At 40.6% G+C, this 12,794-nt stretch overlaps 1 protein-coding gene across 4 annotated transcripts in view; it reads left to right on the top strand.

Annotated features, from left to right (window-relative positions):
• The window catches only part of si:dkey-174i8.1 (arylsulfatase I), a 30,075-nt gene extending 18,741 nt beyond the window's left edge, over positions 1 to 11,334 (top strand). Inside the window, exons 3-7 of one of the 4 annotated variants that reach the window (XM_027277832.1) lie at positions 2,366 to 2,496; positions 7,369 to 7,617; positions 8,423 to 8,755; positions 8,850 to 9,977; positions 10,061 to 11,334. In XM_027277832.1, the coding sequence (XP_027133633.1) occupies positions 2,438 to 2,496; positions 7,369 to 7,617; positions 8,423 to 8,755; positions 8,850 to 9,936 (1,728 nt within the window). In that variant the 5' untranslated portion in view covers positions 2,366 to 2,437 and the 3' untranslated portion in view covers positions 9,937 to 9,977; positions 10,061 to 11,334. Of the gene's footprint in view, positions 1 to 2,365; positions 2,497 to 7,368; positions 7,618 to 8,422; positions 8,756 to 8,849 lie in introns of all 4 variants that reach the window. The other 3 variants (XM_010751769.3, XM_027277833.1, XM_027277834.1) reach the window with 3 other exon arrangements.
• Positions 11,335 to 12,794: the final 1,460 nt, after the last annotated feature.

Below are 12,794 nucleotides of genomic sequence, written 5' to 3'. Positions count from 1 at the left end.
GGTCAGAGACTCATTAGAGTCTCTGGCAGAAAAAAATATCGCCCTCTCTTCATGGGAAACGATATCAGATCTAAGAGAACACCGCAGTTAAAGCAAGTGCTCAACCACACAGTCACAACTGATCCAGTTTATGTTAGATCTGTTTTTACACAGGGAAAGTGAAGTATTAGATATCTGAACAAACATGCTGATCTGTTGTGACAACCACACCCCCTAGTGTTTAAAAGTAGGCTAGTAGTTGGCCTCTTGAAGCTTTTACTTATTTATTTCCAAATGTATTACTATTCATAATTAATAGTTTAAAATATCTATTAATAATTATTAGTTTTGTGCTGGATGTTTTATTACAGACTGTGCACCAAAACTAGCCTACATGTCACTACATGCACAGATCATATTTGCCTAAAATATTTTAGGATACATAGAGACTACTCTACACCAGCATTTTACTTGTTACTTGTAAGAGTGTTTTTACCCCGTAGCTATGTTTATCTACACACAAGATATGTATACTTGTATACTTGAGATGTATACTTTGACAAAATGTTATATCCCAAGAACTCCAATCAGATCATTTCTAACCCGTCATACAAACACTTCAAACACAGGAGTGAAATTTAGGAATAGACAAATACATTTGTGTATTCTCTCCATCTTAACCAATGCAATGTGCTGTTTGCTGTCAGTGACTGCTCTCCCTGTCAAACTAAACAAAGACACTGCATTGCAGAGAATTGCGTTCAGAAACTCAGAAAGAGGTCTGCTAAGTCGTTCTGCCCAGGACAGAAGTTCAGAAGTTGACTGTCTTTCAAGAAAAAGTAAAAAGGTCAAGATCCATATGTAGCAGCACGGCTGAGACGTTTCACTTTCTCCTGTGGCTCCATATGCTTTCTATTGTGCAGTGGCAACAAAATGAATTAAAGTCATGCGTAAGAGTGCAGCAAAGGCTTTTTGGTTGTTGCTTTAACTCAGGGAATGGAGGAAGCTGAGTGTTTTTTCCTGTGGACATGGGAGAACTACTCTTACATGTGGCTACAGCTCTCATGACAGCCTATCTCTCCTTCTTTTCTGTCCCTGTTTCATGGTGTGACTTATTTTATTTTCTCTTTCAACCACTTTTACTGTGAAGAAATTGTCTCTGCTCTCTCTCCTTTTCTCTCATTTTTCTATTTAGTAAAATTCTCTTTTGGCCAACTTGCATTCCCAAGACGGCGTTGACAGACAGATTTGTTGAATAGCAGCAGGCACAGGCCCAGTGGCCTTTAACTGAGGCATCCGTGCCAGCATGGCAGACACAGCCAACCAGTCCCTGCGAGCCTTGCCCCCTGGGCCCCTCAGAAGAGGTGAAAATGAGACTGCCATACTAATAAACATGATGTAAGCTCAGGGTTTTAGAAAAGTGAACAGCATATATGTTTGATGAAAGTAGATACAGAGAGTAAGGATGGTGACTATTCTTAGCATTTGTGTAATTCATTTGAGGCTAGTTTCTTTTAAATAGAATATTATTTAAGAGCCAATAATTAAAGGGAATTATGTGTTTTTATGAGTGAATGCAAATATTAAAATTTAAAACATTTTAAACCTTGTAGTTTATTTTCTATGCAGTGAAAAGAATGTAATATATTTAAATACATTTGTTGAAGTTAGTTTGCGAAGTGTAGCTTTAGAGAACATATTGTACTCAGCACCATACCGTACCCTTTTGGGAGACACGTTTTAGTTGACCCTGGAGAGTCTCACATTTTTTTAAATGTCAAGTTACAAAAGGTTGGTTTACCTTTTGTAGGAGGTATAATTCTGACATTTTGCAATATATTTTTAAACTCTAGCTTTTTTCAAATGTTCAGAACTTTGATGATTAACTATGTTATTTAACCAGCTGTTTGTTTATGAGTATTCACACAACACCTTCAGACTGGATTTTTAATTGATTGTGCATTTTTTAAGGTGCCTTCTTCATTCATTTTCCTTGGAGGTTGGCTTTTGCTTGCATGTGTATATTTGGATAAAATTATATTATTATAATTCCATATACTATATATGTGTGTGATGTATCAGTTTTTGGACACAAATATATTTATTGTAATTTTTAAGATTGTGTGTACAAACTAATGTGATTCAGTTTCACCACATGATAATGTATGTGCCTCTGTCCCACCATGCTCACTCTTCCATGCAGAAAATATTTAAATCTCCTCTGAGGTTTTTTGTGTATGGCAAGCTCTCTCGTCAGTTCACCCCCTTTTTCTTCACTGTCCGAAATGTGTTTTGGAAAAATGTTACTTTTTAATTGGAATCATTTGAATTTTCCTCTCTCTCTTCTTCCTTATCCCTCCTACATACGCTGAACTCCTGACCCCAGTTTGTGACAGACTGTGCTGCGTCTCTCCCAGGACTCCCACTAAAGACAGATGAGTCCTGTATCATCTGCTCCATGACACAGAGGCAGCATTGCGCCAGGTGGCCCCTCATAACCTCCATGTGCTGTCACAAGTGAGTCACACACACCATACACCTGCAAACTCACTCAAAACAATGGTGCAAAAAAGTATGTTATACAACAGATAACTCTACCCAAGCTATGATTAGTCAAAGTCAAAATCAGACTGATAGTTCCCTTCACTGGTTGCTATGCTTTCATAGGTAGCATTCATACGTACTATATTCATCTAAAAACTAACTGTTATGTTAATAAACAGTCATCCATTATCAGTATTTGCATATTTATGCTCTCAGTGACCCTTACACTTCATATCCAGTCACTAAATTCATATATAGTTGTACAGTATCACCATTACACCCATAATCATGGTAACAAATGTAACAAATGTTATTGTATTTGAGATTCAGTAAATAAATTCTCTGGGTGACTAATTAGTAGGATCATCTTCTATCGTGCTTGGATGAAGAGAATATCTGCATACTTAAGGGCCTTGAGAAGCATCTTTGCTACCAATCTGCATGTATTATTCCTTTAATCCTCACGGTGGCACTCTCCACTGACTGTACCAACACAGTACACACACACACATACTGTACACAGGTTGAGCTTGTGTAATCGTTTTCATTTTTGATGAGCCAAAGCTAGGACTCACTCTCCTCATGGGAAATGTCTGATAGGATAGGGTGGAATGGACCGGCCGGCTGAGGTAACAGCAGGAAGAAAAGTTTACTCAAAGTTTGTGAATTTGACATAAGTCTTCCAGCAACCTCCATGTGGGTGGTTTGTTTGATGTGATTAGACAGAGTGGGCCCCCACCTCCTCAGCTTCATCTTGTCAATCCGTCACTGAGTAAGGTGAGGAGAATGGGGAGTGGATTAAGTTTCTTGCTGGCTGGAAGATGATCCTCGAGTATATCAGGAGCAGCATAGTCAGGGTCACTGTCAGTGTCACCTTGAGGGCAGGTAGAAGTGACGATGTTTATGTTATGTCTGAGAGCCCACGTCTGTCAGTTCCACTGATGAACTCAGAGACAGATGTAACTTTGGACCACCCAGTCTCAGATTACAATGTGTGTGTGTGTGTTTGTGTGTCAGTATATAGTTTAAGTCTATCACACAGTAATGGGAATTGTTATCCATCCATACTATCTATATCTCTATCTATATATATATATATATATATTAATATATATATATATATATATATATATACACACAGTGTTGGCTGTTATTACAGTTATTCCTGCTATTGGGGTGACAGTAGCTTTGTCCGTGGGGACTTGGCTTGGCAACCAGTGGGTGGTTCAATTTCAGCACAGAGCAGTCAGTGTACAGTGTGGACTGGTGGAGGTGTTGATGCCGAGTTCACCTCCTGGGCTGTGACCAAGGCACCAATCCCGCAACTGCTTGAGCCACCTGACTATGTGACCGCCTCCTCACTCTGACATATCTCCATATATTAACGTGTGTACATGGGTTACATACATAGGTTCTGTTTGTGCACGTGTGTGTAAAGTAACTGATTGTAGTAAGTATTTATTTTTCTTCAGTCGGTCACGCAATAGCTTTAGTCCAGACGAAACTCAGGGAAAGATTGTGGTGACATTCTGTACAGACATTCATGGTGCACTGAGGATGAAGCGCCACCATGAGATTGACACTTTTGACTTTTATTTTTAATGACTGACTTCCCCTCTCACACCTTAAAGTTTTCACTTATCTTTCATATATTGTGAAATATCTCAACATCCACAAGAGATGGATTGGAAAAACATTTTGTAAAGTCCCGAGACTACTTTGGTGATACCCTGACTTTTCCACTGAGCCATTGAGACTTCATAAAAGTGTCAAAGTGGAGCTGCAGAACAAGGCTCAATGTTTTCCAATAACCACATTACTCTGAGAGTTGGCATCAGATGTTGGTTTTTTTTTGTCGTTTTGTTCTCCAGCAATATGTTTTCTTTTTAACAGTCTGTCTCAAACATAATAATATAGTAACATCAAAACAAACTTTTCTTTTTTGTTGCACATTTGTACAGTTTCTATAGCTCATATGATGTACAGTATATGTTAGTACTGTACAGTATCGCTACCATAAAGCCATGATCCTTTTTCTACTATTATAATAGGCCACTATGGGATGGTAAGTTTAACATCCATGTAACGCTGCCATAGTGTGGATCAAAATTATTGAACTTTTCAGAATAATTGTTGTCATTTAGAGCCATCAGCTTTAACCTGTGCAGCTTTAAATGCATCTTTTAAGAATATTTTAGAAATCCAGTCCTGTGTTTAAAGTTAGGCGGAGATCCCAATGAGGTAATTTTTCCATCAGCAGTCAGTACTGACCCCCATCTACTGTATCATGATTACATCTGTGCATATAGAGGGGACTTTTTAATATAGAAATATGGCTTTTTATTTCAATGTTGGATGATGAAAGTTGTTTTTTTTTTTCAGACAAAGTTTGACACACACACACACACACACACACAGACACACACACATACAGACACACACACATGCATACATACATATATACTCCCCCACTTTAGCTCAAGCTTAACAGAGTGGCTCCAGATCGAGTGAGTCACTTATTCATCGTCATGAATAAATCACTCCCACTGCTACTCTCTTCTACTCTGCACCACTGCCTTTTCCACAACACACCAACACACCCGCACACATACATGTTCACACACAAACACAATATACAAATACACACACTGGACTATAAGTTACATCCTTTGCCCCTAGACAGACAGAGAATAACCAATTTCCTCTTTGTTGCACTGCAGAAAGTGTATTTGGTACTGCAGTGTACCGTACAGCATGCTCTGAAACTGAAGCGAAGAAAGAAAAAATTGAGCCTTTTTACAGTACTTTTAAAATATTTATTCTATTTTAGACATCACCTAAATCTTTCTATTTTTTGCTTTTAACATTGTGGCCCTTTTAAAGCGCATCTCTACAGACAACAGAGTATATCCAAATAAAGCTGAGTTTTGATTAATATTATGTCCTTGTGACCTCCTCTGACACAGACAGTTGAGTAAAGAACACAATCCCTTGCTCCCTCTTCTCCTCGAGAAGACATTTGTCACTTTCCATTTTTACAGCCCCCCCCCTTCCCTCTTAGCGGTAAAACGGAGTTCATGTCACCCTGCATTTCCCTGAGGCAAACTGATGACTACACCCAGAGTCCCAGACGTACGTACACTGCGAGACAAAGTGACTGCTCCTTTTATGCCACTTTGTTTATGCTGTACTCTCTCATGTTAGACAGTGGACCTTCTTTTTTTTCTCTTGTGGACTTTATTGCTCTGTCTCTCTCTTTTTTTCCCCTAATTTTTACACATTTCTCAAATCCTTTTTTAAAATATTATTTTTCATTTGTTTTCATTTGCCACTAATTATCTGATCTAATCCACTTCAGTGTATCAGCTCTACCCCATTTGTCATCCTCATTCTCACCTCATCGCCATCTTTCCCTGCCTTGCCATAGATCTCAATCCCTCAAGTATACACAGTGAGAGTGAGCTCTCACTATGGGCAAAAAGCCTGTGAAATTTCCCACAGGGTAAGGCAACATGAGTTTGCTTCTACAACGTAGCTAATGGACTTGTAACTCAGGCATTGATTTCCTCTTAGTATTATGGGAAAGAGATGGCAGTGAGGTGAAGGCTAAGAGCCCAGCAGTCAATACACATTTTCATCACAATGCCGGATGTTCCTCCGTAGTCGGATTGGTTTCACTGCCCCGGCACGGGCAGTGATTGTCATCGGTTGCCTCTATTAATTGAACATTGTCAAGCAACAAAAGAATGATGACAGGGGTTATTTGATTTTCATTAGGGATTTACAGGATAGTTTGAAATGTGCAGTACGGGAAATCACAGCAGAAATATTAGCTGTAGCAGTTGTAATAGCGCTTTAATGGGACTGCAGAAAAGAATAGCAGTAATGAAAATATTGGTGACAGTAAGAGTGGTAACAGTGGTTGTAGCAGTCCTAGTAGTGATACATTTAGCTTTGTTATGTTTCTGCTTTAAATGGTCAGTTTTTTTCCAAGTTACAAAAACCTCTAGTGGTTTCGCGCTAGTTTATTTGTCCATGCTTTGAGAGATTTCCTCTGCCACAATGAAAGTCAATAGAATATTTTATCAAAGAAGTATTCCCTATGAAAATAGTAACAGCAAAGTCTGTGGAAAATGTGAAAAGTGAAGTTTGAACTTTCCTTTGTTTTTACACATAAAAGACCCAAAACTCTTCTGTGATACTGACAGAGAAACTGAAAGCAAGACAAGACTCTTCATTCCAGCAATTTCAGTTCAATTGCAAAGTAATACAACTATTAATTATGTTATTACTGTAGTTAGATCCGTGTTCGACATGTCAAAAGGTTTATTCGACTTTAGTTTCACCCCCCTCTGGTCATGTGCCCATGTCTTCCCAACCATCGCATGAGGCGCCTGAAAGTGCAGAGGAATGTAGCAAGGTAGTGCAAAGAGAGCCTCTCAGAAACACACACACACACACACACACACACACACACACACACACACACACACACACACTTCTACCAACTTTTTGCCCATCTTAGAGACAGGAGTTTCTCTCCACCCATCGCAACAGCTGGCACCAGCTCAGCCCCATTTCACATAACCAAGAATACGCCTCAGAAAAAGACAACAACTCATACTTAAATGACAGATAAGACTTTTGGATGAGCTCCTCGGACACACACATCTGCCCATTTTTGTGCAGAAGCGATCGAGCTTGAGATTTATTGATTGCAGACTAAGCAGAACAGAAAATATAGACAGTCAGACTACTAGATAGCTTCAGAGCCTTGCTGGAGATGAGGGGAAGAGGAGGAATCTGCTCTGTGTTTTTCCTGATGATTGGAGTGACCTTGCTCAGTGGCCTTGGCTGCTCGGGTGAACAGGAGTCTATGGATGACAGTGTCAGCACAGAGGCAAAGGAAAGGCAACGACCCCCACACCTTATCTTTATCATGGTGGATGACCAGGGTTATGGAGATATTGGCTACCATGGCTCAGACATCCACACGCCTGTGTTGGACCAGCTGGCAGCAGAAGGGGTCAAACTTGAAAATTATTACGTCCAGCCCATCTGCTCACCTTCTCGCAGTCAACTTATGACAGGGCGGTGAGTCATTTCCTTATCATTGCAGCATTATGGCAGTGGGAAAGTGATTAAGTTACTGTCTATGTTCCTATATGATCTCATTATGTATAGCCTTTTTTGTCTTTTCATAAACTCTTTAATGTATTCAGTGACGGGGCATCTTCGAGTACAAGTAAGGCCGTAAAACGAAAGTACAACCTTTTATGCCAAGACGAGGTATAAGATAATGTTTCTTTTTTAATCAATAGAAGAAAATATGCTATTAGTCTGAGTTATGGAGGATGTGTAAGAAGCAAAAAGATAATTTTAGTCCCTTTTACCTGATTAAATTGCAATTTCTAGACTTTAAATTACAATTGGTTGTTCTTTTATTTACTGTTTTACTCTTGTATACAGTACTGTTGAGATATGTTACAGCTATGTCACATCACAGCGATATCAAAACTGATAAACTATAATTCAACTCATCCACAATATAAAGCACCTGAATATGAACAAGTACCTCGTGTTTCTGAATCTTTCCTGATTCTTTGTGCTGAATTTGTATTATCTCTGTGGACATCTGCCCAAATGTGACCTTACGCTAACATATTAGGGTAAATTTAATATTTTTTTGTCATGAAATGTTGCAGGTTGACACAAAGTGGGTATAGCAAAAAAAATAAAAAATACGATTGATAATGTTTAACAGTGTGAGAGTATCCAAGAGTGCAATATTTCTTAAACCATCTGTGAAATTTCCCATTATCGTGTTACTATTCACATCTTTGCAAGACACTGTTTTTTTCACATCTTCTAACACACTCTCTCTCTCACGTCTTGCCAGCTACCAAATTCACACTGGACTCCAGCATTCGATCATCCGATCACGTCAACCCCTCTGCCTGCCCCTGGACGTTCCCACCCTACCAGAGCGTCTGGTTGAAGCTGGATATGCCACGCACATGGTGGGGAAATGGCACCTTGGCTTCTGCAGGCCAAACTGTCTACCCACCGGACGTGGCTTTCAGAGTTTCCTGGGCACGCTGACTGGCAGTGGAGACCACTTCTCCTATCGGAGTTGTGATGGGGCTGAAGCTTGTGGATTTGACTTGCATGACGGAGACAGGCCTGCCTGGGAGATGGCTGGAAACTACTCCACTCTGCTCTACATAGAGAGGTGAGCATCAAGGTGTAAGTTAAATTAAACATACATACAGGTATACAAACTTAAAAAGCCTTAAAAAACTTCCAATGTTTTTCTGTCCAACCAGAGCGAAGCAGATCCTGAGGAGCCATGACCCCCATAAACCACTCTTCCTCTATTTGTCCTTTCAGGCTCCCCATACACCCTTGCAAGTACCAGACCATTTTCTGCACAATTATGATTCCCAGGGCAATCGTCTTAGGCGCCACTACTCAGCCATGCTGAGCTGCCTGGATGCTGGGATTGGAGAAGTAGTCCAGGAATTGAAGACTACTGGGCTCTATGAAAACTCAGTACTGATATACTCATCTGATAATGGCGGACAGCCACTGTCTGGTGGGAGCAACTGGCCATTGAGAGGTGGCAAGGGGACCTACTGGGAAGGAGGCATTCGGGCTGTGGGCTTTGTCCACAGTGCCCTCCTGAAGATGAAGGGTGTAGTCAGCAGAGCACTGATCCATGTTTCTGACTGGTATCCCACATTACTGGCGATGGCTGGGGCCCTACAGTCGCACCATGGACTAGATGGTCACAATGTATGGGGAACCATCAGCGAGGGCCTGCCCTGTCCTCGCACTGAAATCCTTTTCAATATTGACCCAGTCTCAAGGAAGCCTGGGGAACCATATGACAAGGCATTGGTACTCAATGGCTTTGGGATCTGGGACACAGCCGTAAGGGCAGCAATAAGGGCTGGGGACTGGAAGCTGCTGACGGGAAATGTGGGTGATGGGGATTGGATTCCACCACAGGCTCTTCCCGTGGGTCCAGAACGGTGGCAGAAACTCGAGAAGCGGCGCAATGAGCTGGGGAAGTCAGTTTGGCTGTTTAATGTCACCTCTGATCCCTATGAGAGGTCAGACATGGCAGAAGCTCGTCCAAAGGTAGTGAAACATCTGCTGACCAGGCTAGCAGAATACAACCAGACAGCAGTGATGGCCAGGAACCCACCAGATGATCCTATGGCTGACCCTGAGCTCCACGGAGGGGTGTGGAGCCCCTGGCTGGGCCTGGAGGGACAGGAGACGAATAGTGGAGAGGAGGATGGCAGGAAAGAAAAGATAATGAAGATTAAACACTGCAAACTATGCAAATTAAAAGCCCTCTTCAAGAAGGTGGGGTCACGGTTACAGAGAAACATGCTGTTCTTCTAAATGTCTTGTGTAGCAACATTAACTGGACTAAAGGGTTCAGTATGCTTCAAATGAAATAAAGTGACATCTGAACACATCTAAAGCCACACTTGCTGCAGAAAACTTCAGGGGTTGGAGGTTCCAGATGCTGTTCAATGATCTGACAAGGACTTCACTTAAAGCACACTGACATCCTAACCAGGAAGAAAAAGGGAAAAACGAAATGGAGACAAACAAAAATACAGACGAGACAACGTCAGGCAGGTCAGATAGACAAGATATACCTACAGTCAAATACTGGAGGTTGGCAGATAAACAAGTGAGGTTGATAGACAAAGCAGACAGAGCTGTGCGGCTGGCTGAGCAAGCTGACTCACTCACTGTCCTGCAGCCAAACTACAGTAGGGTGACTTTGGACTGTCGTTGGACTGTGCAGAGAGCAATGTGTGTGTCATTGTCTGTATTCATGAATAGTTTGATAAATACAGATAGAGTGCATACATGGCGAAGTGAGGCCTAAAGAGATGCCCTTGGAAGAAAGGCAAGGGCTGTGACCTCTTGATGTCTCATCTCTAAATCATCTGAGAGGACCCTTCCAGGATGACACAAACACACCCACTGGGTTTTTTTTGTCATATGTCATCTCTTCCTTTGGGGTTCTACAGAGTCACTTCTGCTCACACTGAAACACACCCACCAACGCTAGTGGTTGCTCATGGTGGGAAGTGTTGGGTCTCTGTAAATAATATTATTAAGAGCATGCTCTAGACCTGCTCTATATGGAAAGTGTCATGAGATAGCTTCTGTTATGATTCAGCACTATAAGAATAGAATGAATTGAACTGAGCTGAATTGAATTGAACCGAATTGAATTAAAACACCCCTGACCAACGATGTTCAGTCCCTGCAGCATTGACTAACCAACAAAAGCTTTTAAATGTTCCCTTACTCATCTACTCATGCATGGAAACTGATTCAATTTATCTAAATAAAATCATGAATGCCAGAAATCAATGTTAACATGTCATGGTATACACAAAAGGCAGCTTTATGTTCAAGGTGTATATTTTTAACATTTGTAACATTTTTCAAGCTCTCTCTGTAATTTGGAACTGATAGAATTGATACACTCTTGCTGGTTTAACCTAGAGAGTATTTTAGAATACAATCTAATACTTTTTACGGGAATTATTATTTAGTATTTATTCCCATTTTAGTGTCGATAATTTTTTACTACAAAATCTTTCCAGGAAACTACAACATTTTTCACAGGTGTTTAATATCAGGTACATGATAAATGCTTGTCAGCACACATATGAAAATACTTAACACTAATACAATAAAAACATTTATCCTGACTATCTGCATGCTTTTGTCATAAGGCCCAACCTGTTGTCAGTAATGTACAATTCTAAAAGATTATCTGGATTATGTTCAGTGACAGTGTTTTTAAAATAAATCAACAGTTTCTGCAGTGTCTGTACATGGAAGCTGCAATATGGTTATGGTTAAGGAAGGATCATGGTTATAGCAAATAAAATATGTTCAGCGAATGGTTGGAGTTAGTTTGGTACATTACATAACATTATAACATTATGTGCTACACGTTCTCGGTTCATAAAGGGCAAAATACTACTACAGTCCCTCTGTTGGCACTGAATGTTGGCAATGGATCTAACTTGTAAGGTGCAGAATCATCCAATATGTATATAATTCTGAAGGATACTTGGCTGGGGAAGCCATAGTTTAGGCTCATGCTGTCTGATTAGGTGTGATGTATCTGCCTGCTGGTGAGGCTGCTGCTATGCTGCTGATGTATCTTGATCGGAAGGGATGAAAGGTGGAACTGATTGGTCTCATAAAACATGTAAAGTAAACATTGTCAGCATTGCTTGGTACTGTGTGTAACAACTAATTTGTTGATTTCAGCCTTTAGGTGCGTGTTTCAGAGTGTGTTTGTGTGTCCTGGTTGTGAGTGTCAGCTGCAATCCCACACACAGCACCAACAGTGCTGTAGATTTCTCCCCAGCGGCCTGATAATGAATATTCAACTGTCCTTCACTATTTCTTCCAGACCTTCCTCCTCCTTCCTCCCTGTCACCCTCCCTCCTTCTATTTATCCCTCAGCTCTTTGCTCCTTCCCGCTTTCTGTCTCATTTTGCTCCTCATCCTACTCACTTGTTTGTGCTCATTTGGAAGATCGAGTTAGAAGTATTAGCCATGTTTTGCTCAGAGCTCTGTGGCGTACAGTTAAATAAAAAGAGTGGAGGAGGGAAGAGAGAGTTCCCCAGGCACTGCAGGGGGCTGTCATGTCTGAAGTGCTTGTAGATCAGATTAAAATGTCTTGTTTACTGAAAAAGCCTCACTGCATACATAACATGGACTGACTAGTTATAATAAGGATGAAGTAAAAGTTGGCTCAGGGTTTGGCTACACAGACTATACTGGTTATTAGGATAAATTCATTCATGGTTTTAATGTTTTCATGGGATTTGTTGATAATAAGAAAAATATAGATATTTCCAATCTTTCCTTAAAATATATATGTATATATATACATATAAAAAACTAAAATCAGTCAAATGAATGTCAAATTAATAATATGAACAATAAATACAAGTATGTTCTGTGGTGCAGTGCTAGGAGCCCTGGGGAAGGTTGGGGGTTTGGTGTCTAAGTCAAGGACATTTGCACAAGGGCAGAGCAGGATAGTAAATATTGACTATTATAAGTTACTGGACACACTCTGTAACACGAACATACACACCCGAAGGTGGGATGAAGCAGGTTTCAGACTTTTTAAACAACGCTGATTCAGCTGTGTTATGGTGGAGCTACAGTGCCCTTCCTTTCTATGTTCGTATGTATAATAGAGCAGC

The sequence above is a fragment of the Larimichthys crocea genome, chromosome III (genome assembly GCF_000972845.2).
Source record: "Larimichthys crocea isolate SSNF chromosome III, L_crocea_2.0, whole genome shotgun sequence".
Lineage (NCBI taxonomy): Eukaryota > Metazoa > Chordata > Actinopteri > Sciaenidae > Larimichthys > Larimichthys crocea.
The sequence above is the reverse complement of the archived record's forward strand: the minus strand, read 5'-3'. Positions and strand labels throughout refer to the sequence as shown.